The sequence below is a fragment of the Populus alba genome, chromosome 8, assembly GCF_005239225.2.
Source record: "Populus alba chromosome 8, ASM523922v2, whole genome shotgun sequence".
In the NCBI taxonomy this organism is placed as follows: Eukaryota; Viridiplantae; Streptophyta; class Magnoliopsida; order Malpighiales; family Salicaceae; genus Populus; species Populus alba.
Genome location: NC_133291.1, coordinates 5,427,183 through 5,454,089, shown reverse-complemented (window position 1 = coordinate 5,454,089; position 26,907 = coordinate 5,427,183). Strand labels below are relative to the sequence as shown.

Here is a 26,907-nt window from a genome sequence, read left to right as displayed (position 1 = left end):
GATTTTTGAAAGAATAATAACATAAGTATCACTGCATTTGTTCATTTATTTCTGATGAATGAAATTACATTTAGTATTGTAAATGAGAACGGGTGTGAGCCATTGAAATGGGCTTCGGCACCTACAAAAAAAATCCCTCATCTTAATTTTAATCCCACATCTTGGCTAATTTTAACATTATTATCACCTACAAGTTTTAATGCTTGGGGAATTTGTACTTCAATGTGTCTCCACCAAATGAACCGACAGCTAAGATTATCACAAGATAAGTATAAGGTTTAAAATCCTCAAGAATTCTAATTTGTTCTTAACCGGCTATACGAGGGAACTTAGTTCACAAATACTCTCGGTTATGAAGGGGGGGAAATATAAACAAAATGAAACAAAGATTGAGTTTTGGCAACCACGACGTCTTTTATAGTAATTATAGTTGTTTCTTACATATATTCGATAAAAATTGTAATTAAAAGTACTGTTATTGGTTGCTAACCATTTCAAATAATTAACCGAGTTGGGGAATACCTCAAAGCATCACTACCAAGCTCCTTCCATGGTTGCCTATACATCTTCCATGGTTGCCTATACATCGTATGAGAAAATGAATTTTTGTCTTAACCATTCGTCACTATTTTCTTAAATATTAAACTTTTTTAATGCTCAGCTTGGTTGGTGCTCAAGCTGCAGCTAATATGGGGTGGAAAGAGAGTGCTGTTTTCCTGTTTTCACTTGGCACGGTCCATTACTTGGTGCTGTTTCCGGTGGTGATAGGCTTCCAGCTATGTCAAGGCCAGTTTTTTTCTTGTTCATTGCAGCACCAAGTAGGGAAAGCTTGGCTTGAGATTCCATAAATGGAGCTTTTGATACTGCATCAAAGATGCCCTTCTTTCTCACCCTCTTCCTGTTCACTACTCTGGTAAGGAAAATCTTAAAATGCTGAGTTAATTAGAAAATGAGACCAAGAAAATGACCGGCTTTGGAACTGTTAATTCCATCATAACCACACAAACATTATTCGTTGAGATTTATAATCCTGTGGTAGGACTTGGGAGTTGCGTGCTTTCATTGAATACTAAATTAAATATATATGAATATGAGGTAGGGACCATGCACCCACTAGGGTTTGGTCTTGGATTTTGTTTGATATTATGACAAAACCGTACAGCTGGTGAAAGCTTGCCTGATTTCATTGTTATGTCTAGAGTTGTATATGCTGGTTCCCTCAAACAAGAATTAATGGAGACCGGTGAGCTATTAATTTCTCATTTCATGGGATATTTCGTTATCTGACCCGACTAATTCTCCGAGATAGCAAATATAATCTACATGCACTAAGTGAAACCTTAAACTAAAGTACACTAGCATGACTGAAATATAAAATCATTTGCAGTGGTAAATGGTATTATCAGGATTCTAATCTTGATTCTTGCAGACCGAAACTGTCTAATTCATTATTGGTGCAAAATTGGATCTTTCCATGTTTGCCTGTGAATTTGCATAATTTAATTCTAATTTATGGCTAATTTCTTGACATGTAAAGCAGATCTGTGTAGACCTAATCTCTTCAAGAGATCCATGAGAAGGTTCAGTGTTGTGTGGTGGGCTTACTCGTTTCCATTGACAGTCGTTGCTCTCGCTTCAAGGGATTACGCAGAAGAAGTGAGGAGGATCGCAAATGCTTTAATGCTTCTCCTTTCCGAGCTCGCCATCTTGGCCTCGCTTAGTTTATCTGTATTAACTGTGTTAAACTCTAAATGAGCCATTAGCTGTTGACCCTCCAACTAGATCCCAGCTGCTTCTGCCAGACATGATCCAGTTCTAGGTAGAACACAGCTCGAACCAACTTAGTTGTGATTTCTTCCCCGAAAACAAGTGTAGAAAATGAACATTTAAAAGCCTGAAATAATGAAAAACCCAGATTAGCGGGGCACGTTCAGGAAGTTGATGGGCGTAGCATGGAGGATCGTGGAGTTCATATATATATATCAATCACCATAGGAAACTATAATCTAATTAGAAACATGTCCTAATCAATAATGGATTAGGTTGTTGTCTTTTATACACGGCTGGATTTGAACACTGCTAATCTAGTGCCTGTCACGTCATTGCCCATCTCAAACTGGACCAGGTTGGTTCAAATCAAATCAATGCTCTCTGTCCTGACAACAGGAAATGATGACGTTCTGTTCTGGCGAGATCCCTTTTTAATGTTCAAGACGTTATTTTCTTAAGTTTGACAATGACCCAAGTCTTGAAGAGAGCAAGTATACAGTACTTAGCATTGATTGTTGCTCATGAATAGCAAACACTGAGATCAACCCATGTCTTGAAGAGAGCGAGCATGCAGCTCTTAATTTCTCGAAAATTGGGTCACTGTCGACATTAATTGTTTCTCGTGAAAAACAAGACACCAAAGATCAAGAGTTTTTGCCAAGAGTTTGCTTATCATAGAGAGAATTGCCGGGGAAAAAAGGGAAAATTTTCACTTTCGGGTGAATCATCACCTCATTTATTTTCTAGTGCCAAGTACAACCCCGCTCAGTAGTCAGTACAGCCAACACTTGATCTCAGCAACAATCTTACCTCACTAGACTAAACTCCCCCAGCCACACTACAGTTGCCCAATGAAAGATGTCCCTCTGCTGCAGGGGGCTGGGGGCTACAGTCTCAAAAGACTATCTATGACATGAGCACGATTAGGAAATACCATTAAAACAAGAGTCTAATCTAACAAGTTTAAGATCTCCGACAATAAGGTCCAGCAGCAGCAGCATTCACTGGGAAAAATCAGCAACTGTAACATTCACTGGGAAAAAATAAAATGCTAGCGACTCACAAGCACAGCCAGAAAACACGAGAAACAGCAAATAAAGAAATGCTACCAAACATTTCCAAAGTTCACTTCAAGATCTGTCCATTATTAAGTAGCCTCTGCATACGCAGTCTCAAGGTGGGCTTGTTCAGCTTCCTGCACCTCCTTCTCTGTCTTCCTTCCTTTCTTGGATTTGTAGTACACGCTCATGAAGGTTCCCACAGCTCCGTATTTCTTCCTGCAGTGTTCATAGAGGTCACCATCAAACATCCTCCAGAATTTCTTCTCACTTAGCTCGGACACTGCATACTGTGGCTGGAAGCCACGGTTTTCTATCAACCAGTCCTCCATTCTACGAACAGCTTCTGCACCATCAAACACCTCACCCCTCAACACAGGTCCAGGCGAATAATACACCCCGACATCAGTGTACATCTGAGCATAGGATGTATCTCCCTGATAGTGCTGATGCTCGAATCCTGGCTCTGGATACACCATAGTTTTCACAGGGAGCTTGAACAACCTGTGCGGACAGAGCCAAAGGGGGTATACCTGGAAAATGAATAATAGTCAGGTCAGAATCTAGAAACTTAATCCTTAGTCAGGTAACGCAATTTCTACAATGCAAACACCTACTATTGTCATGTGATCTCAGATATTTTCCTTACTTAGAGCACACCCTGAGTTCCTGACTAAAGCTGTGATTAGACACGGTTGATCTAAATTTCCACTCAAACCAACCATTCGACGAGACTTTTAACTTTCAATGATAAACAACGATGGGAAGTAAAATTGTCCAAAAAATAAGAAGACGAAGAAAATAGAAAAGGACAAAAGATTTGAGTGGGACCAGGTTACCTCCATCTCTTGGTGGACCCATTCAAGGGCATCCCCAACCTTGTAAAGAGGAACAAGCATGTCCTGAATAACATGCATCTCATGGTAATAGTTTCGGATTGCTTCACCTTGAGTGGCCTTGAGAAGAGAAACCTTTGGAGGCATCATCCAGCCTAAGAGAAATCTAAACCACCATTGATCAGCGAATGGAAGTATAAGCTTCCCCTCCCAGTACAAACACCTTGTGTGCCTGTGATAATATTCTCTGGTTGGAATGTACTCCACAAACTCTCCTTTCTTTAGGGCTGTCTGCGCATGCTGATAGAACCACGGTTTAAACCACCAACCAACATTGTTAATCACATTTCCCTTCTTCTTGGCCTCTTCTTTGGAGGCATATCTCCCTGTCATCATCACACCTTCGGTAGAGTTATAAATCATAGTCTCCACAAAGTCTGGAACCTTCTCTGGGTTATCCTGATCTCCATCTCTGGGTGCAAAAGAGTCAATATAGGCCTGCGCAAGTTCTTTCAGATTACCCACTACAGGTTTGTAGGTCAGCCTCATGTATTCCTTAATAGGAATAAGCTTGATCTCAGCAGAGACAAGAAGCCCAAGTGTTCCCTGAGACCAGGGGATGGCATAGAAAAGATCAGAGTATTCATTGTCCTTGGTAGCTCTAACAACCTGACCGTCTGCCAAAACAATCTCATATGCCACAACAGTGTCGGAGAACAAGCCATAGATATGAGAGCTTCCTTCAATCCCATAACCATTAATGAGCCCGCCAACAGTGAGATCATCAAGTTCTGCTACGACTGCAAGAGAAAGATTCATTGGGACACTTGCCCTGCTGATCTGACCCATATTTACAAGAGGCTCAACTCTAGCAATCATTCTCTCCTTATCAATTTCAAGGATATTACGAAAAGCTGATAAATCAACTTCGAAGTGCCGAGCCCGTTTGTAGTCAACATTCCGCATTCCAACAGCAATCCAGGGTTTACGAGCAGTGCAGACAAGACCATCCTTTGACGGATTCCTCTCTTTAAGACGTTTCACAACTTTTTTAACATTTTCATCATGTTCCTTTTGACGCTGTTTGTAGGACTTCATCTCTGATTTGACATCCCCGAGATAAGTGAGAAAGTAAAGGGTGAAGGAGATTGGGAGAACGACAAAAATAACTAAAATCCATCGGAACTGCACAAAATAGTCTACCCACACCTTCTTCCTCTTCGGGCGCAGGGGGGCCTCAAGATCAGACATTGTGCTTCAGGAAGATGATTTTCACTGCACAAAACATGTCAAACTTTAAGCATATAGAATTGCTTAAATTCAGCATCAGGTTCAAGATGAGTATAAATCGAGATCACTACAGATTCTATGATATAAGAATAGGCAACAAAAAAGAGTTTTAAATAAATTCTGCAACAAAAAAAGTTTCAAGGTTCAGTAATTTCTGCATTCCACTTAATTATGAAATTTGGAAATTAAATTAATGATGTACGATGCATCAACATCGAATACTTCCATGGGCTACAAATCAGTAAAGCTAGAGCAATGGCATCCACCATGTTTAATGATCTGAAAATTATAATTAAAATATAAATACTTGTATATTCAACACTTGTGATTAGGTGAAATAAAGAGTCCAACTTTAATACTCCATTGAATGATGCTGAAACTAAGAGTGAATAATTAGAAGGTTATCAGCTGTTGATGCAGAGAAAGAAACTATTGATAAATAGCCAAGTGGAAATCCATGTTTCAAAATCTTGATGGAACGAAGGGCCAAATGCTTTATATAGATGAATCAAAACCTGAAAGAATCTAGTTTTTCAACATGCCAATGGAAGGAAACTAACAAGTTCTGATATGTACTACATGCAAGTTATAACTAACCTAATCCAGAGGTTGACAACTCGGAAAAGATCATGAAATATAAATCATCCATTTGCATAGGGAAAGCTAGTTACAAGGCAATTTAGTCAAACAATGTTTTCTTTTCCATCCAAGAAAAAAAATCCATGATCAACCAAAAAGTAAGAACAGAAGAGAAAAAAGTATTTAATGAGGAATTCAGGAACCTTTAACTGCAACTTTTACAAGTGACACAACGCATGCATTTGTCAAAGCTGTTGCACTGGAAAAATAAAAAGCAAAGGGTTTTTGACTTCAGCAATAGGATGAATCTGAAAACAATCAGGTCTGTCCCAAAATCACAGTTGTTTAGGGACAATTGCATCTCTTAACAAAAGCATGTGAGCTTTTTGATGCATATATGGACTAGAAAATGTTCATCACAGAAAGTTATATTACCAAAAGTTGGAGTTAAAAACACTATACAACACAGCAGTAGCTGACAAAAAGGTCAATAGAAGCATCATGAACAAAAATAGCTAGTTTCCTAACGAACCACAATCATTGATTTTGCATCCGAAATGTAAAGCACGTAGCCTAAGTGTTCAGCTACAGAAATAAGTAAATTAAATTAGTAAGAACTAAGGTCACCAAAAGCTTAAACACCAGCAGAACATGAGTCAGTTGGAAGCCACAAAGATTTCCATTATGAAACTCCAGCAGGTTCAAAGTGTGAACAAAAAGTGCCAAAGTCTAACCAAGATAACTAAAAAAGTATGCTCTGGGTCTGCAGCATATGCTAATCTCTCCCCCATCAGAACAATCAGCCCTTATAAAATGAAATGAGTTTTCAACGAATACTCTTGGCAGATTATGCTGAAAAGCACATGCTAGCTTTGAACACGAAGAAAAAACAGATTTAACACAAAAAAGAAAAAAACAAGAGTAGCAGTCATTTAATTTGGCAAAAATAGCTACATAACTAAAATATTACGTTGAATAAAGACTACCAGAACAACTATCAATACTGCACAAATGCTTACACAAGCACGCACATGAACCTGTCTTTACTAAGCCCTAGACAAAGTAGAATCTCAAACTAAGAATAACAGCCAACATTAAGATCCAATACCGATGTTGCTTTGTTTAGTCACCCAGTAAACTAAAGGGAACAGCAAGAAAGCGGCAAAATTGAGTTCGAATTAAAAATAAAGGTCAACATTTCAGAAAAGGTCTCATGCCATTGTCCCCAAGGAAGAAAGCTCAAACCGCAACAAATAGGTCAACTAAAAAAGATTCCTCATGTTTTTCCCCAATAGCCACACACACATGGGTAACAAATTTGGAAAGAAACGAAACTATGAGAAGCTAAGAAATTTGCTGACCAAAAGAGGTAACATAAATCCTGCATGCAAAATAGACATTGCTGATTGTTATTTTATATTTACATTGCATCTCCTCGCTAATGTGATTTGCTTGACATTCAAAACCTCACGTGCCTCCAATCCCTCTTAAAGCAGAAGGGGAAACACTGTTGAAAGTTAAAAAGACCAAATCTAGAAGATCTAAAGGAACATCTAAGACTACTTAACTAGGGGTGAGCAAACGGTATGTTTGGTTCGAACCTAACAGTGCTCACCCCTATGCATGAGACTACATGCCATTTGCTTACTGAAAGCCCCAAAAGGCACAGTTCTTTTAGGAAATCAAGATCTTTTTGACAGGATCAGATTAAACAAACAAACAAAACGGAAAGAAGTATTGAATTGAAATGGAAATCTTGCACTTCAAAAACACCGTTGAGTGTCAGATCCACTATCTATGAGAGCGAGCGAGTTCAACTCTGATTGTGAATTCCATCGAGCAAAATGAGGACATGATACATTAGGCACTTCCTGAAAACCTGATTTTCTGAAAATGACAACACTAAAGAAAGGCACCTCCACGGCTAAAAGAGCGACCTGGTACCAAGGTTCGCAGTTTTTACCTGAAACTAACCAAAGTACTTAACTAACAGGAAATGCAACGTGCAAAAAAACCAGAGATCAGATCTACTACTAAAATCACTCAAAATAAAAAGATTTTACAAAAAAAGACGAAGATTGAGGGGGGGGGGGGGGGGGGCTGTCTAGAAGGTTCAAATTTATTTCATTTTCTCTGCAGCCAAACAGAGATTTAACACAACCCACATGGATTACGCTCGCCAGAAACCAAAAATACTTCCCAGTAATTTTGTTTCAGTCAAAAGGAAAGGAAAAGTCGCTTTTAACACATCACAACAAATCCATTATATCTCACTTTCCACTGAATTTCATCATATTTCTAAGCAACAACACACACAAAAAACACTGAAAAGGGAGCAAGAACAGAAAGACTTGGACAGTTTAGATAGAGAAAACTGAAAAACTACCTGAAACACAGGAAGCTCGAAATGGGCAGATGGGAACCGGATTTTAAACTTAGAAGCTCATGTGATAAATATAGAGACTGAAATAGCTGTGGTGAGCTAAAAGAGGTGATGTTTTCTTTAATAAAATACCAAAAACAATAATATATATATATATATATATATATATATATATATATAGAGAGAGAGAGAGAGAGAGAGAGAGAGAGAAGAAGAAACTAGAAACAAAGAAAATGAAGATATCGAAGTCGGATCACAAAAACACCCAAATGAGATTCGCTGTCTGTCACGTTGGACTCACTCGGACGGATTCACCATGTGATGACAGTGACAGATAATTTTTGTCGGTTTTTTTTCAACACAGATATGCAAGATTAGCACATCCCCGCAGAATCTGTTATTTAAAAAAACAAGTTGACATGATTGATGCCAAAGCACTCAAAGCATAAAATTATATAAAATATAAGCTTTTTAATTCCGTTTGGTATTGGGTCAGATCATATTTTTTAAAAGAATTAATTTTTTTTATATATTTTTAAAAAAATTAATATTCTATTATCAAAAATAATTTTTTAAAAAAACAAGTTTTATCTTAATTTGTTACACCTATTGTACATCATGTTAACAAACAGGTTTTAAATGTGAACCGTTATGCTATTATCCAGCTGCTTTAATAAATCTCTGTGATTTTGTTAGATTTCAAACCTTCGAAGTTTGAATTGACAGAGGAAAAACCATGAAATATATTGACCTTTCAATTGACAGAGGAAAAACCGCGGTGCAGTTATTTTCTATGGCTTATTTTAAAAAAATAAATAAATAGATGCAAACATAACAAAAAAAACATTTTAAAAGTAAATAATAAAAATTAATTAATAGGACGCGATTGGTTATATAGTTCCCCTGTTCCTGTATGCGCCTGAACAGGAGGATTAAGTTAATGGCTGACGCTGACAAAACAAAAATGTGAAAAATATGTCTAGTGTTAACCATAAAACATTCATATAGCTGGTAATGTTCCTCCTCCGTGATTTGGTAGAACACATTGTGCCAATTATTATTATAATTATTATAACAAAAGCTTAATAATTTAGAAAAATACTGTAGCTTTTCCACGGTTGATTGCTATATTGTTTTTTTTATATATAAGTTTTTTATTATTATAATATTTTTAAAATTATTCTTACACGCACTGGAAAATCATATAAAAAATTATCTCCAAGATTTTCCTTTTGTTCATGTTTTTTCTTTTCTTTTCTGCGATTCCTTGCACGCACTGAAAAATGCTCGGTGCCAAAATAATATTATCACATGGCGGGGACCGTGCGACAATGACCTGGTTTTCCATTTGTTTGTTGAAAAAATGCACCTGTAATTGTCTCTTTCCTTTGTAAGAGCATTTCCCATTAAAAATGATATACTAAATAGCCAAATTAATAAAATAATTTTTTTTATTTAGAATATGTTTGGCGGGAAGAGGTGGTGGTTGTTTTTAAAAAAAGTACAATACCATTGAAACACAAACCATACATTTAAAAACTAAAAAAAACATGTTTTTTATGTAGGTCCCACAAAAAAAAATCTTAAACTATTAAAATTAATAGCCTCTTTCTTTGTATACATTTCAATAGTAAAAAAACTATTTAGAAAAGCCAAATATATTTTAATATATTTTATGTTAAATTAATTTTAATATAATTATACAATATTGACAAACAAATATAAAATAAATAAATAAAACATTAGCAAAAAAAAAAAATGTACTATCATTTATTTTTGTCTTTTTTACATAGAAATGTAGAAATAACACTTAGTCTTGAATATTTATTTTAGCTATTAATTTGATTGACCAATTGGAATGTTTAAAAACAAACATAAAAGCTAAAAGTATGTTTTTTTTCATTTTATTTATTTTTTTAGTTGTTTCGTTGGAGATGCTCTAACCCGGTTATATTTGAAATTGAATGTAAATGTGTGTTTTTAGAAGTGTTTTTTATTTAAAAATATATTAAATTTTTTAAAAAATTATTTTCAATACTAAAAAAATTTTAAAATAGAAAATTATATTAACATAAAATTTTAAAAAATTAATTTTTTTAAAAAAAACATGATAAACAACAATCTTAAACACCCTCTTTCCCCTTTCTAAATAAATGAATTGTTAGACTATAAGTTCTAAATTACTCGCACATTGAACGCAGTCCATCCATCCATCTCGTCTTGGGCCTGATAGCCCAGAACACAGACATGGAGTATAGACGAGTTTAGAAGTTGCTTTGCAATTTTTATTTATTTATTTTTGGATTAATGTGAGTGTCCGAATCAGCTTGCGTGCACCTCGATTAATCTCACAGACTCTGAAGTTAACGACCATGTAAGCCTTCAGTGGTCATCATATAAGTAACCACAGGGCTCGACACATGAGATCACAGAGAAGACAAGTCTTTTAATTCTAAGTTTTTATCACTAGATCACCATCTAAATGGTTTGCTTCATAATTTTTGATAAGCGTGTCATCTGATTTTAAAAATCATGATGATTATATTAGATTTAATGTCTCGTTAGCTTTACAAGCTCAGTCGCCATTTCACTTGAAAATGCGGTGTGATTTTCTAACCCTGATACAGTCGATTTTTTGTTCGCTGGTGTAGGAGCCGAGCGACTAGAAGCTTTACAAGCTTTATATATTGATTTCAGACCAGAAGAGGCCGAGCTGCATGGGAATTTGCGCCGGAGTCAATATTAATCAGCTGACAGTTTGGGATCGGTGATGGCGAATGGGTCGGAAACAAACAAACGGAGAGAAAAGGAGGTGAGCTTTGACTGGGTGACCACCGGGAAAGAGAAGACAAACACGTGATCGAGGGTGCAAGAAGATGGAGGAGGTAATGAAAACGAGCAATGGTCTCTGTACTTGACTCCTTTTGCTAGGTCATGCTAATAAATTTATTAAAAAAACACATGAAAAATCACATGCATATAAAAATAAAATAATAATTGACAAATGAACTATAAAACACTGGACAATATTAAGAGTAACAGGCATGAAAAAAAAAATGATAAATAAAAAATAAAATATTGAGCGATATCAAAAGCAAGAGACATGAAAAATAATTGGAATAGAACCCTAAAAATGAGCAATAGAAAATGAAAAGTGACTTGAAGGTTGATAAATCTTATTAGGGGAGTGTTTTCTTTTCTTTTCTTTTCTTTTTCAAGAAAAGAGCTTCTTGCAAAGACTTGCATTTCATTAAATTCTTTTTTTTTTACTGGGTCGTGGGATTCCATTGATAGCTGCAGTGTTACTCGAGGAACTGTAAGAAGAATCGCATATTTTATTATACAATTTAATGATTTTGAAGAATGTAACTAACAGGGAGAGAATTTTTTTAACTGTTTACCCAATTTCAAGAGAGTTGGTTATCCTCTCCTTTTCTACACCCCTCCTCGGAATTGGTTTTATTCGAATTATTTTTTCCTCCATTTTGTTTTTAACACTGCCTACTTGCCTGGTGTTTTTTTATTAATTAGTTTGATTTTTTTATATGCACCTCATTTTCACGTGTTTTTAATTGGTTGATTAACAAAAATTAATAGAGAGGTATCGATTCAGGTGTACTATATTTTTATTGAAAAAAAAAAATTCTTCACGTGTCTTGGAATGGATAGTCCTAGTCCCATATAAAATATATTAAGGGGGTGTTTAGTTGGGTGGTGTAATAAGTTCTATAAAAAATTGATTTTTTAAAGTTATTTTTATTTTATATTGTTTTGATATATTGATATTAAATATAAATTTTAAAAATTAAAAAAGTATATTATTTTAGTGTATTTAAAAAAAAAACTTTAAAAAATAATTTTATAGGATGTGTTACATGAAATTATGTAATAATATAAATTAACACATTGTAACTGCTTTGTTTTTTTTTTTTTAAAAAAAAAAGAAAAATAGTTGGGAATAATTCTTTTTGAAATTATATATAATAAAGCTACAATTGTTTATTGATATGTCAATACTTATTGCTTTTGTTTATTTGTTTGAAACTATTCTCTAAACATTTGATCATAAGAAGATTAAGATCCCATCCTTTAGTTTAACAAAGTATCGAGTTTATGGATTTAACAAGTTATTAACTCATCGTTTCTAAGCGCAATCAAGTGCTGAATCTAGATATCCTTTTATAAATAAAAAATATTTTATCTTAATAAAACCTTAAATAAAATACATTTTATCATGATAAGATATATTAACCTTTCCCTTGAAAGAAAGAGAAACATTCGGTGGCTGCAAAAATAGGAAACAAAGATGAGCACTGGGAGGTTCGATTTTTTCTCTTTGGTTACAAGGATTGGTCCATTTAAAAAGTTTTTTTTTTTTTTTAAATATAATTGATTTATCTCTGAACTAATATTAATTTAATAATTAAAGAGTCTCCAAATAAATAAAAAAATCTTTTGTAAAGTAATAAAAATGCTCTACTCATCTTTTTACTATGAAAAAATAAGTTAAATTTTTAGAACCAAGAGATTAATGAATTTATCTCAAATCAACCTTCAAGCATATTAAATAAAACAAGACTTTAGCACTTGAGTCTTGGGCCAATGGTTGAAGGAATTTGTTCCCTTCCTCTGCATCCTGGGTTCAAACCTCATCGTGCACGCCTGTCATCCCCGCGGTGCCTTACATGTTTATTGGGTTTGCAGGATGTTCAATGAGCCGTGGGATTAGTCGTGGTGCGCGCAAGCTGGCCCGGACACCCACGTAAATAAAATAAAAAAACAAGACTTTATAATTTATAATAGAAAAAATTATAGAAAATAAAAAAAAAAACAAGCTAATAAAAACTATAAATAAAGCAATAAATAAAATCAAAAGAAAGAATTAAGTAAACAATAAATTATATGCTAAACATGATGTGAATCTCCTTAGATTCTAAAATCAGCTGTCCGATAATAATGAGAGTGGGAGGACACAAGATACCAAATATATTTATATATAAGCACGGGATGTGTGCGGTGTTTTTCGTTTAATATATTCTGGTACACGTGCCCAATGTTGCATAAAGTCGCATCTTAGGCCTTTTGAGTTTTCAGAGGTGGAGATCCCAGATCCATGATGCATGGATTTATTCATCTCTTTTCTTTCTTTATTTGCAAGGGGAACGATTTCGATGCCAACCATAATTAGAAAATAAAGACAAGCAGCTGTCATTTTTAAAAATAATAATATATTTTTTATTTTTTAAAAATAATTTTTAACATATTCACATCAAAAACTGTTTTTTCTTTTTCTTTTTTTTTCATTAAAAAGACACCTGCTCATAAATATAGATAGCTTATATGAAAGAGATTAATAGCTAATTTTGCTAATTATTCATGGTGGATGAGATGACCTTTTAACCCAAAGGTTCAAGGAGTGGTATGTTACAAACGAGCTCCACAAGATGCAGGTATATGCTCACCCTTCACTCTTTTGCTCACATCCAATCATTTTAATGCTTCCGCTAGATGTTTGAGAATATAATTATATTTATTTTTAAAAAATATTTTTAATATTAACACATCAAAATAATCTAGAAACACCAAAAAATTATTAATTTCAAGTAAAAAAATAAAAAAATTAATTATTTTTAAAATATTATTAAAATACAAAAACAAATGGGACCATAAAGGACTATTAAGACTGGCGAGGAGGGCCGCCGAGGAGTACTTAAACCTTGTTTAATATTACAACATAACCAAACTTCAATCCACTATCATAGTAACAAAAAAACACCCTTAATTTAATTAAAGTCAAGATGCAGAACCTCCCCCCTCTAACAGGAAACTAATTATGAGCAACACAAACAAGAGCTGAGCTACGATGTCGTAGCAAAGGGGAGTCAGATGAAATTTCAGGGGAAAGCAACTGATTGGATGGATTCGGATACAAGAAAGATATATAATAAATATTTAGCAGTTTACTGAATAGTGAATACAAATATAAATAAACATATAAATAGACTCGATCAAAATTGCCAGACACATGGATGCCTAGTCATCCATAAATTTATCTAAGGGATACTACTCCTAGTCCTGGTCATAATTTCCATGAGCTCAAAACATGCAAAGAAAAGAATCTCTCACCTATAATAAAACTGAAGAAATGTTCTAGAGGAAGGCAGCCTTGACTTCACAACAAACATGCTGCTCGCAAAATGCAGCGGGATTAGAAGAGGCACAACCACGTAAACCACCACTATCAGCTCGACATATCCTTACTTTTCCTCTTTCTCTTCTTATTCTTCAACAATCCCTTCTCTGCTAGGGATTTCTGTTTCTGTTTTTTCCGTTCTTTTACTAGCTCATCAAAGCCGTCATCCATCATCTTCATTTTTGCGACACGTCTAGCCTTGTAAACCTGCAAATTAATATAAAGATACATAAGCAAACTGGTAGAAGACTGTTTAATGATTCTCATCAGGCTTCAAAGAAAAAAACCAATCAGATTTTTCTTTCTGCTCATTTGTTTCTCCTTTTTTCCCCAGATGAAAGAAAAAGAAAAGGTAATATACTGAAGTAGTGGAGTTGAAATGGTAAAATCTAATTGCATGGCATCCCTATAACTTCCTTGCTGCAGAAATATATCTAGGCGTGAGCAAAATCAAATGGCTTCAAAAAGACTTTCTAGTGGAGAATGGCTGGATACATTCGATAGTGATTGGCCATCACATCGACAAGAAAAGCAAGTAGTTTCATCCAGAATGTTACAGCATGCATATAGACTTTGAATCAAATGAGATTCCCACAAAAAATTGTGGAAGAAAGCCCAGCACTAATAGGATATGAATGTCTCTTCAAACCAAGTAGCTGAACACCCTGCATATACTATTTCATCGTAATATCAGTTACTCAAGAGTTAAAAAGAGATCTAACCTTTGTAATATCGGAAAGGACCTCATTCTCTTTATACTCGAATTTCTCGAACTGTTTTCCAACTTCAGCTTCTATAGCTTTCATGAGTTTTCCATCATGCTGCCAATCAAATGTAACAAAGTTGAGTAAAACTACATTCAAAGTACAGCACATTCCATAGACCTAAAGGTTCTACTCTAGCGGAGAATTGCAAAATGCTATTTATAGATCACCCTGTAACAAATACACACAAGCACAGACATGGGAGACCAGAGCACATGTACTCACACTCGTGAAAATGTCCAATTCAATTACTAAACAGCACTAATGTATCACAGCCTTCAGAGTCAATGTCCACATAAATAGAAGACATATATTATGGCGGAAAAAGCTACAGAAACTACAGCTTCATTTTGTGCAAACAACCTGCGCACTACAAAGAATCATGCCAAAGAGGCACCATTGAAGAGCCTTTGACAGGTAAAACAATCCTTGACCATTTAAGCTGGTGATATAACCCATTGCATGTGTTGCAAAATGCACAAACTCTAAAACTGCATCCAAATGTTAACTTCAAAAAATCTAATATCAATTGGACAGGCATGAAAAAGAATGTCTACCAGTATTATTTTTCTCACTTCTCATTTTCTAGAACAGAAGGCAAATTAAGCATCTTCAGTACATGGCTACCTTGATGCTCTTTGGACAAGCAAGGACTAAAAAACAACAAAAAACATCTCTTAAACATATGATAAGGTGTAATCAGAACATAGGGAGACCCATGGACCTATGATTTGACATTAATCATGAAAAATTAGCATACACATTTAGGAACACTAGTAACTTTCCACCCCAGAAATGTTCCCAGACATAGGGATACCCATAAAACTAGCCATTCAGAACATAATTGGAAGAATATTTAACTTTTGGAAAATTACAAGCATGGCTGCAGGGTTATGATGGCGCTCTAAAGAGAATATAAAATCTACAGGTAAAAAAATATATTACAGCCTTCCACTATTTACCTGAGCAACTAAACTCACAGCCAGCCCTTCCCTGCCTGCTCTTGCAGTACGCCCTACACGATGAACATAATCTGTAGGATCCCTGCAATATTAGGCTGATAATTTAAGCACATTTTTTTAAAGATAAGTTAACAAAGAATAAATATCATTGAGAAGTATAACCTTGGAAGATCATAATTGATAACAAGATCAACAGTAGGAATGTCCAAACCACGACTAGCAAGATCGGTAGCAATTAATATAGAAGCTTGTCCCGATTTGAACCGATGTAATGAAGCAAGCCTAGACGACTGGGATTCAAGTGAGTACAATGTTGCAGGTTCATGATCAAGCTCTTTCAGTAATGAACTCAAAAGGCGACAAGTGCTGCATTTACATTACAAAGACAGAGCATTAATGAGTGGGTTTTCCAGATCTCGAAATTGAGAAGTTTGCAAGAACATTTTATTCCAAAATGAATCTAATTTACACAAAACCCACAGGGAGACAAAGGAGGATTGACTACTATGAAGAAGGCTCAGGCAAGGATATATAGCTCACAGAATGTAGCATGAACCAGACATAATTTCCAGAGGTCATCTTAAAAGAGAAGTTGATGCAACTTATGAAACTATGCTTCCTAAAGGAATTAGTAATCCCCCGACTGATTTTTTTGCCATCGAACAACTGATGTAACACACCTTCATGGTATAGGCACTTCCCTCTTCTGCCACAAGATTAACTAGGACAGATGGCACCTTTCTATTACAAGCACAATTCCAAAAGAGTCCCTAGGTAGCCAATAAAATTCTTCTGGAAAAAGTAATACTATCATATTCAATATCCTTAAGTCACAAGAGAAAAATTAGCCAGGGGCAAACACACGTGCAATGGAGAATCGCAACCCAGAGATGTCACCAGGTATCTGACAAGTAAGCCACTGATGGCATGATTATTACCACAAGAAAGAAGCAAATATCGGAAACACAACAAAAACAGCAGGTAAAATAGAATATCAGGGAGCAGACAGAAGAAATTTGCATCGAAGCAATTTATACCTGCAGGCAGAGACAAATATTATGGCAGATCGAATTCCCATTTCTTCCATTTTGGACAAAATGTAAACAAGATAAACCTCCTTCACATTCTTGGGCATCTGAATATACTGTTGGTTAAGAGTGTCAACCGTCTTGAAACCCTCATATTCCTCATAAAAGTAAGCCTTATTTTCAGAAAGCTCAAGCAACGTTTGCAATTCACTTGTCATTGTGGCAGAAAAAAGCAAAGTTTGCCTACTTTTCGGCAAGCACTTGAACACCACTCTTAATTCCTCTTGAAATCCAACATCAATCAACCTATCAGCTTCATCCAAAACTAGAAACTGAAACAAAATAAAACAAAAAATATACAAGCACGCACTTTTATCAAACAAAGGAAGCATACAATGAGCAAAACAGAAAAAAATAAAGCTCCAATCTTTAAACTTTAAAGAGCGAGATAAAAAGCAAAATCTATCTCCACATCCTTAATGAACACAAATCACTACTCACAGTTAAAAAATTGCATCAAACACTAATCGCAGCTAAAAGGACTAAAACTACCAATTAAAAGATTTATTTCTAGAATCACACAAAAAGAAAAAAAAAACCACAATCAAGAAGGTTCTTTTTTATTTGCTTATTTATTTATTTACCTTGGTTCGAGAGAAAACAGGAGAAATATCAGGATTCTCCAACAGAACCTTAATTCTTCCCGGCGTAGCAATAATAACATGGGGTCTCCCCATCAAGGTTTTAGCTTGAGTCAACAAATCCATACCCCCAACAACAACAGCACACCTCAAATGCAAACAAGAACCGAAAGCACGAAACTGCTCTGCCAATTGGTAAGCCAATTCTCTGGTTGGTGTCATCACAAGAGCAAAAACCCCAAATGGGTCTTCAGCTAAGCGGTGGAGGATCGGCAAAGCAAAAGCTGCCGTCTTGCCGCTCCCAGTTTGGGCCAGGCCTAAAACATCCCGGCCTGAGAGGATTTTGGGGATGCAGTGGGATTGTACTTGTGTTGGGTTCTTCATACCAAGTTCTTTGCAGGTTTGAAGTGCCCATTCGGAGAGGCCAAGGTCAGAAAACAAAGTGGTTTTGGCGGCGGCGGAGTCGGGGTTACTAGGGTTTGAGGAGACTTCTTTTTCGAGTTTGGGGATTTCAGGGCTTTCATCAGGGTTTTGGGTTTTCTGGAGTTTGGGGCGTTTAGGGGTTTTAGAGAAGAGTGGGAAGTTGCTGTCAACTACATGTGTTTTTTCTTGTTGCTGCTCCTCCATCTTGGCTCTTGTCTTTGAGAGGGCGCTGTTTCTTACAGCAAGCTGTTAATGATTAGAATGCACCCACCGGGGTTAACAACCACCTTCAGCTTCTTTTTTTACTGGTCCTACAAATATAACCGCCTCGTTTTGCAACCCTGATTTTCTTCCCCGGTAAACAGCAACGAAACAGTCCTCCCCTTCTTTTACAAGAGGACGAATATATATATATATATATATATTTAGAGTGCTTGTTTTTAAAAAAAAATTAAAAAAGAAAAACATTAAATAAATATTTTAATATATTTTTAATTGAAAAATATTATATATCTCATTACCTAAAGCACACTAAATAGAAATCTTTTCTTTTTTCTATTGTAATTATATATATATATATATATATATATATATATATATTGGCTTGCTTCCCTGTATACGAAACTGGCGTACAAAATAGGGTTCGGACGTTAGAATCTGCACATAGATTGACAATCTTCATAACCGATACAACAGCATATTTCTGGTGAGCAATAGTTATCATCAAGAACAAAAATAGGCATGGATAGAACAAAACTGGCAGGCTCATTTTGACACTTCTGCTCTCCTATTAGCCGACATCACTTGTCCGCTAGCAGGCTCGAGTGGCTTCAAGAAGTGTCAACATTGCGGTTTGTTGGCTTTCAGCAGCAGAACAACAAACTTCTTTTCTTAACTCCGTAGTCAAAGTAGCAGGCAGTTTGTATTTCAGGGACTATGATCACCATCTGAAGTCCGTAAACCTTCAACAACAATGGACTGGCGTAGGATGTGTGTTCAGAGGCTGGTATTACAACCTGTCATCGTCGATGGAGAGGTACAGGATAAATGTCCAGTGGTTGATAAGCAACTTGTCATTGATGACTAATGGTTGGAATTTAAATTCAGTGCAAGGCGAAGAGGAATATAGATTTGTTTCGTCCTGATGAATTGTAACAAAACATACATTCAAGAAAAACGCCATTTAGAAGAAACCGACAAGGAATTGGATGTGAATGATAAAAGAACACAGTCACTGGATGCATAACTACAATGCTCTGCCATGGCAATACACTAACGTAAAATTCTAGACAGAGAACAAAAAAATATGCATCTGTGTTTGGGTCACGCTGATGAAACCATAGGGCTGATTGCCATCTCTCTAGTGATCTGGAAAGAAAAAATGTTGTCGAAGGACAACCACCAAAATTCCTACCCTTAACTATAAACAATACCTAAATCTTTATCAAAGAGACTTCAGCAATTCCTAATTGCTACCTTATTCCTCCTGTTGCTTTTTAGTAATCAAATGGGAATATTGGGCAGACGATTAGGCCCAGTCCATGGACATGCCCAAACGATGTTATACTCAAATTACCGCATTTACCTTTGTTATTTTTTCAAGATCATCACCTCTCCTCCATCAGTAACGTCCTCACCATGCACAAGACGTTCAGCACAACGTCCACCATGAGCTACCGCCATTTGCATCTTCAAGTAGCCAAAGGTTGTGTATCCTTGGTCAATCATATCTTCTCGTGAGTAGAAAACAGATATTGCAGTTTCCTGCTCGTGTTTGACCAAAAAGATGAAAATTAAAGGAAAGGAGAAGTGATTAGAAGAAACTGCAGCAGTTGAGTAGCAGCAATCACAAATCCAGCTTGCAAAGAGAAATTTCACCTTGCCTCCATGCAGGAGCTGAGAAAATGCATGCCAATCAAAGGAAGGAAACAAGTGAGCTAATACTGTATGACCAGCTTCATGTACAGCCAGGAGTCTCTCTTCTTTTCAAACGATACCTAGCAAGTAAGAATATCACTATGATGGTTAGTTTTAAACAGAATTATAGACTCCTTGTCACTTCACGAGGATGAATAATGACAGTGACAGACATGTGTTTTGTTCACATTTCTGTTGTTCTTCCTCTGTAAGAAGTACACCCATGCCCTCAAGCAATTGTTTATCTAACACATCAACTTTCTGATAGATCTTGGAATGCCCTTTCCTTACCTGCAATAAATGATTAGACATGATGTTCCACATTGCTGGAGAATTCAGTGAACCTTCCAACGGTTCAACTTGTTCAACAGTTCAATAAATAAAGATGTCCGAATATATACCATAAATATAAATGGGAGGTAGAGATGTGACAGTAGTCTCTACACATGCCACATGCTGAAAAGATTATAAAACCTTTGGCGCCATTGGTTGACCAGGAATATTTCCACCGTTACCTGTATCTTTCTTGACAAGATTCAGAAACTTACAGACTTGATCGCAGCTTCATTGACCAGGTTCCGAATATCTGCTCCATGGAAGCCAACGGCACGGAACACGAGCTGCAGAGTCAAAGGCATGGACACAAAAGAAGCTAAAAATTAAATGAACGGTGTTGAAAAAGGAAAACCTCTAATGTATAGGACTCACATTATCCCACTGCTCACCCTATTAGTGGTGGGTTTTTTAGTATAGTATCACAGGACCAAGAGCATCATTCGGAGCAATTAAGGGTGTGTTTTGCACCGTGTTTCCTCAAGTTTTATATGTTTTTTTCTTTTATTTAAAATAATTTTTTTTATATTTTAAATTATTTTGATGTATTAATGTTAAAAATAATTTTTAAAAATAAAAAAATAAAAATATATTTTTTTAAATAAAAATATTTTAAATCATCACACTGCTAAACATTTTCTGAAAATAGCACACGATATGACAGGACAGGAGGCGGATAGATATTCATGGGAAAAAAAAGGAGAGTTCCAAATGGGCTTTTTGATCGACTACATTGAAAAGTCATGGCCTCGAGAGCCATGGATGACATATCGAGCAAAAAGCCCAATCCAGAAGTAAACTTAGCTTTTTAAGGATGGCCCATGGCTAACCTTGCTAGGGAAAACTCAAATTAGCACCCCTTGCATTGACGTCGCCTGTTTATGTAATTTGTGCCATGATAACTTTTATTTGCTGCTGTTTAGGAAAACGTTTGGAACATGGTTAAAATCATGTTTTTTAAATTTTTAATTTTTTTTATTGTTAATTTTTTTATATTTTTAAATTGTTTTGATGTACTGATTTAAAAAAATAAAAAAATATATTATTTTAATATAATTCTAAACGAAAAAATATTTAAATCACAATTACAGGCTTAAATAGATTATGATAAAAAAAAAAAAATAGGTATCAACTTTTAAGGGATAGTCAATTAGCCAAATTACTCTTCAGTTTTACTGGAATTTTGATATGCATGTTCTTAAATGTGTTGCTGGAGTGTTTGATTGAAATTTAAAGTTCTTACTATGAAGTGCATGTCTTGTTAATTTTATATAAGGTATTAGATATACGAATTAGATGTGTTCATTTGATTGTTATAAGTGTAAATATTCATATTTAAATAAAAATATTCATTTAAAAAACAATATACATTTATTTTAGAATCCATTTAGTGCCAAAACTCCGCAGTATCTAAATCTAAAAATGCTAATATCTGGACCTTGTTCAAACAATTATACATTCCATCTTGTTTAACTCAAATATAACAATTAATTATAATTATATTTCATTAGGAATAATTATTTTCGATTCGATTCGGTTCGCTTCGGTTTAATTTTTATATATAAAAAAATAATCAAACTGATTTTTTTAAAAAAAACCAAAACTGGTTCAAAACTATCGGTTTTCAATTTGGTTCGGTTTTTTAAAACAAAAAAACGGTTCAAACTGGTTTGGCTCGGTCCTGGCTTGTTTTTTTCTAGTTTGTGTCCAGTTTGGTTCGGTTTTAGACTTATAAAATCAAAACAGAACTAATCGATTTTTTAAAATTTTTAATTAGTTTAATCGGATTTTTTTTCACGATTTAGTTTTTTCAGTTATTTTGTTTACAGTTTTTTTTGGTTTAACTGATTTTTTTGTTTTTTTTGCTCACCCTTATATTCTACATACACCCCTTTGGGACAAGGCGGCAAAACAACTTTTTAAAAAAAAAATTAAATTTTTTATTTAAATATATATATATATATTTATTTTTTTAAAAAAAAAATTTATTTTATCTAGTTAATATTAAAAATAAAAAATATATATTATTTTTAAAAAACAGCCACCAAACAACACTCATTCCATAAAAATCTATAATCAAAATGGGCACTCCTGTTTAAAAAGACGACTTTCGAAATAATTGAAAGGATCCATCCAACCGCATGTGTGTCCAAGGCAGTCGAACCTAAGCCCTTTTTACGAGGAGGACGAGTCTTGGCAGCTGAACTAGTTAACGAACCCGAACCCTCTCGGCAGTCGGCACCGTCGTTGGTTGGTACTTGTAGCAGTAAAAGGCTGCACCGTACAGCAAGTTACAATCTAAAAAGCATCGAGCATCCACAACCTCAATTAAACGATAAGAGAAAATCCAAAAACTAACACACACCGCCCATTCTTTCCCTCCTTCGTTCTTCCCGTCCACAGCTTCCCCATTATTTTCATCTCTCACTGTCACTCCAAAAGATCAGAGAAAGAGAGCCTCATTTTCACATCCATATAACCCCTCATTCCCTTCTCTTTTCCTTTTAGCCCACACAACTTCTCTCACAAAACAGTCCACAAACACCGCCAAATGGCCTCTGCCACAGCACCAACAACTCTCTCTCTCCTCAAAACAGCCGCCGCCTCCACCTCCACTTCTGCCCGTGCCTCCCTTCTCCCAGTCTCCACCTCTGGCCTCCGCGCAACCAGCCTCCGTGGTCTTGGTTTCTCTGCTGCAGACCCATTGTTCAGTTCTCATGTGGTGTCCAAAATCCGATCTTTTAAGTCAAATGGTAGAGCACCAAGAGCTGTGGTGTCTATGGCAAAGAAGAGTGTGGGTGACTTGACTGCTGCTGACTTGAAAGGGAAGAAAGTGTTTGTTAGAGCTGATTTGAATGTGCCTCTTGATGAGAATCAGAAAATTACTGATGATACTAGAATTAGAGCCGCTGTTCCTACTATTAAATATTTGATTTCAAAAGGGGCCAAAGTTATTCTTTCTAGTCATTTGGTACGTGGCATCTTGTTCAATTTCATTTTTTGAATTTGGGTTCTGTAGCATTTCTGTTTTGTGCGTTCCATTGATTCTGATGGTTTTGTTGACTCTGTGAATTTCTTGGTTCCTGCATTGAATCTTTGATGTTATGCGACTAGAATCATAGCATTGACTTTTAGTTGCACAATACTCTGAAAATCCCTCTTTATTTTCTATATATATATATATGTATGTATGTATTGGTGCTGGTTTATTGGAATCACACTTGCGTGCTAATGGGTCCGAAATTCAGGTAGTAATTTTTGATATGCAAAGTTCTTCTGTTGCTTTTGAGAGAGTTAGCGAAATTGGCAGAAGGTTTGCAATTGTTAATTGCCGATTGATAGAACGTTAAGGGATTGAATGTTATAGCTTGTCTTCTTCTGGTTATCGAACGATACTATGCTCTGAGAACTGCTTCAGTAAAGAATTACTTTTGACTGCTGGATTTGGTGTAGAAGCTAGTTCTTATATTGGTAAATTTAGCTAGTGTGGTGTTTTTTATACATGATAACAATTGTTTGCTGAAATATCTCAATAACATTTATGTTTGCGGATTTACTTCTGGTCATAATAGGTTATCCGTCAAAATAATTTGGGTTATCGAACGCTCTGCATAATGTTAGTGGTTTGCCCATATGAGCTGAAGTGTTCTTTGATTATTTTTCAGGGACGACCAAAAGGTGTAACTCCAAAATTCAGCTTGGCGCCTCTTGTTCCCCGGTTATCTGAACTCCTTGGAATTCAGGTACAAGTTGTTCATGGAAGTATAGAAATAGAGAATGCCCGTGTTTGCTGGATAATATGGCTAATATATACTACCTGAGCAGGTTGTGAAAGCTGATGATTGCATTGGTCCAGAGGTGGAAAAGTTGGTCGCTTCACTTCCCGAGGGGGGTGTTCTTCTTCTTGAAAATGTCAGGTTTTACAAGGAAGAAGAGAAGAACGAACCTGAATTCGCAAAGAAGCTTGCTTCCATGGCAGATCTTTATGTAAATGATGCATTTGGAACTGCGCATAGAGCACACGCCTCAACTGAGGGAGTCACAAAATTCTTGAAACCATCTGTTGCTGGTTTCCTCTTGCAGAAGGTTGGTTTATAAGTTGAATGACTGTGTGAGATATTATACCCTAATATTTTGAATGAAATAAAAAAGTTTTACCAATCTCTCTATAAGACTATGACTCAGAGGTTGTTTTATTTGGGACCTTCATCTAAACTGCCTTTAGGTGTCGTATGCAGACTGAATGATTGGCTGTTTTATTTTGCCTTATTGTGCTGTTGTCATTTTTCATTTTACCCTTTGAGCACATTCACTCTTTAACTTTTTTCTCTCTTGCCATTTTTTTGGTGATACTTACCCAATGCCACCACCTTTGCATCCTTTTTATGAGCCTGAATTGTCAATGTTGCTGACTATCTCGTGTCTCTTTTTTAAACTTCGGTTCTCATTGTAATTCTGTTTCTCTCTACCTTGTTTTTAGGAGCTGGACTACCTTGTTGGGGCAGTTTCAAACCCAAAGAGGCCATTTGCTGCCATTGTGGGTGGTTCTAAGGTCTCATCGAAGATTGGAGTCATTGAGTCACTCCTGGAGAAGTGTGATATCCTCCTTTTGGGTGGAGGTATGATTTTCACATTTTACAAGGCTCAAGGCCTCACAGTAGGTTCATCCTTGGTTGAGGAAGATAAGCTTGATTTGGCGACCACACTACTTGAGAAGGCCAAGGCAAAAGGAGTGTCTCTTTTGCTACCAAGTGATGTGGTAATTGCAGACAAGTTTGCTCCTGATGCAAATAGCAAGGTTTGTGGTCTAAGCTCTCACAAGAAAGTTCTCTAAAACTCGTTCTTACTGACATTTTTTATGCTCTCTGTGACTGAACCAACTCGAGTGCTGTTCTTTTTACTGCAGACTGTGCCAGCATCAGCCATCCCAGATGGTTGGATGGGACTGGATATTGGACCAGAATCTGTGAAAACATTCAGTGAAGCTTTGGGAACCACCCAAACTGTCATCTGGAATGGACCCATGGGAGTGTTTGAGTTTGACAAGTTTGCGATTGGAACAGAGGTATGCAAGAACAGTGTGCTTAAATTTGTTTTTTGGATTTTATCTATTCAAGCTTGGATTCTACTTTTGTTTCCACTCCCTCATAGGCACGCTATGATACCTTGTTAGAAGCTCACATGTATACAAATATCTGGGCAGTGTGATAACTATGTCTATACCATTGCAAAATTCTCCAATAATCTACTCTTTCTATTACTTGGATCAACTGTACATGATAAAAAATGGTCCTTGTACTTGACTCAACTTTGTGAAGTGGCTTGCTAAACCCATTCCAACTTCATATATAACCTGCAGTTTATGCTTGCCCGTCACATGGTTTTGGGTTTATTACCTTTGCTTAGATGTTGAACTAGAGTTGAACCTCTGCTTGCAGGCCATTGCAAAGAAGCTTGCTGAGCTTAGTGGCAAGGGAGTTACAACTATTATTGGAGGTGGAGATTCTGTTGCAGCTGTAGAAAAAGTAGGAGTTGCTGATGTCATGAGCCACATATCAACTGGTGGTGGTGCCAGCTTGGAGTTGTTGGAAGGGAAAGAGCTACCAGGTGTCCTTGCTCTTGACGAAGTCGAACGAGTTGCTGTGTAGGATAATTTGATTTCCCCCCAATCCCGTTCCCATTTCCATGTCCTTGCTTTTATTGTTACGAAAGGGAGATGCAATGTTGTAGAGAAGTACGAGTCATGCTGTACGTTGAGGTTGGTTAACAAGAGTGATCCAAGATTTTAAATAAATAGTTGGTTTTGATCAATCACTTCTCTGTAAATTACATGTTGTGGTTTGAGAAGTAAAAGTACTTTTGATGAATCTGGAAATGAAAAGAAAATAAAAAAAAAAAGGATAACTTAAGCAGTTGCCTTCCTGTATCTATGTGATTCAGTCCTCACCTTGCAAGATCAGCCAGCCATTGAAGGCAAAATTCCAGTCTCCTGTCTGGATTAGTCGTTCTTGAAATTCACATGAAAGTAGTGCATATATGAGAGATTTTTAACCAAACATGAAAGTATAGTGCAGATATGAGAGATTGGATAACCAATTCAAGTAGTCAAGAAATGTGTATGCGATATGATCGATCTACTCGGAATGCTACGTTATCTGTGCATAACAGGACTGAGTTGAGAAAGCTTCTTAGCTTTCTATTCTCGTTAAGAACATTGGTTCATTTCAGCTTGTTATATGATATGTTCTCTCAAGAGGTAGGAGTTCAAGTCAGCAGCACCCCTTTCTGTGATACAAATATAATGGAAATCAAAAGATGTTGAGAGTGACATAGGCAACAAAGTTCTTCACAGAACCTCCGGAAGTTTCAAGCCACAGAAATGAAAGGCTATGGCTGTTGTTTTTCTTCTCTTCTGACAACTTTTTCTAAAGGTGATGGATTAGAAAACTGGTGCACATCATGGGAAGGCATACCTGTTTCTTTTCTTAAATCAAGTCTCCCGTGGACTATCACCTGTCCCAAAATCCAACTCGTTCGTGGCTACCAAATTTTACGACTACAGATTACAGAATCTTATGAAATATTTTTCTTTTTTTAGCTATTGGCCTAAAAAAAATGATTTTAAACAAATAATTCAAAGTATAAATCATCGCAGCATGCTTCTTGTCGTCATAAACTTCACTATTTTTTTAGTTAATTATTCAGTTTAGCAAGAAGGAAGTCATGCATG

At 35.9% G+C, this 26,907-nt stretch overlaps 3 protein-coding genes across 3 annotated transcripts; 1 reads left to right on the top strand and 2 right to left on the bottom strand.

Moving 5' to 3' along the window:
* Positions 1–2,454: 2,454 nt before the first annotated feature.
* On the bottom strand, positions 2,455–8,078 carry LOC118055821 (delta(24)-sterol reductase). Its single transcript, XM_035067823.2, has 3 exons — positions 7,920–8,078; positions 3,668–4,939; positions 2,455–3,361 (listed from the first exon to the last, which is right to left on the bottom strand). The coding sequence occupies exons 2-3, from the start codon at positions 4,913–4,915 to the stop codon at positions 2,918–2,920; spliced, it is 1,692 nt and encodes a 563-aa protein (XP_034923714.1). The 5' UTR covers positions 4,916–4,939; positions 7,920–8,078; the 3' UTR covers positions 2,455–2,917.
* A 5,765-nt stretch (positions 8,079–13,843) lies between these two features.
* On the bottom strand, positions 13,844–18,324 carry LOC118055885 (DEAD-box ATP-dependent RNA helicase 36). The gene is made up of 6 exons (XM_035067908.2): positions 17,508–18,324; positions 16,873–17,195; positions 15,998–16,201; positions 15,836–15,917; positions 14,832–14,930; positions 13,844–14,316 (listed from the first exon to the last, which is right to left on the bottom strand). Exons 1-6 carry the CDS (start codon positions 18,129–18,131, stop codon positions 14,158–14,160), a joined length of 1,491 nt encoding a protein of 496 aa, XP_034923799.1. The 5' UTR covers positions 18,132–18,324; the 3' UTR covers positions 13,844–14,157.
* Positions 18,325–22,456: 4,132 nt separating this feature from the next.
* Positions 22,457–25,988, top strand: LOC118055740 (phosphoglycerate kinase, chloroplastic). The gene is made up of 6 exons (XM_035067712.2): positions 22,457–23,148; positions 23,843–23,920; positions 24,003–24,263; positions 24,658–24,975; positions 25,084–25,242; positions 25,616–25,988. Exons 1-6 carry the CDS (start codon positions 22,729–22,731, stop codon positions 25,823–25,825), a joined length of 1,446 nt encoding a protein of 481 aa, XP_034923603.1. The 5' UTR covers positions 22,457–22,728; the 3' UTR covers positions 25,826–25,988.
* The last annotated feature ends 919 nt before the right edge of the window (positions 25,989–26,907 follow it).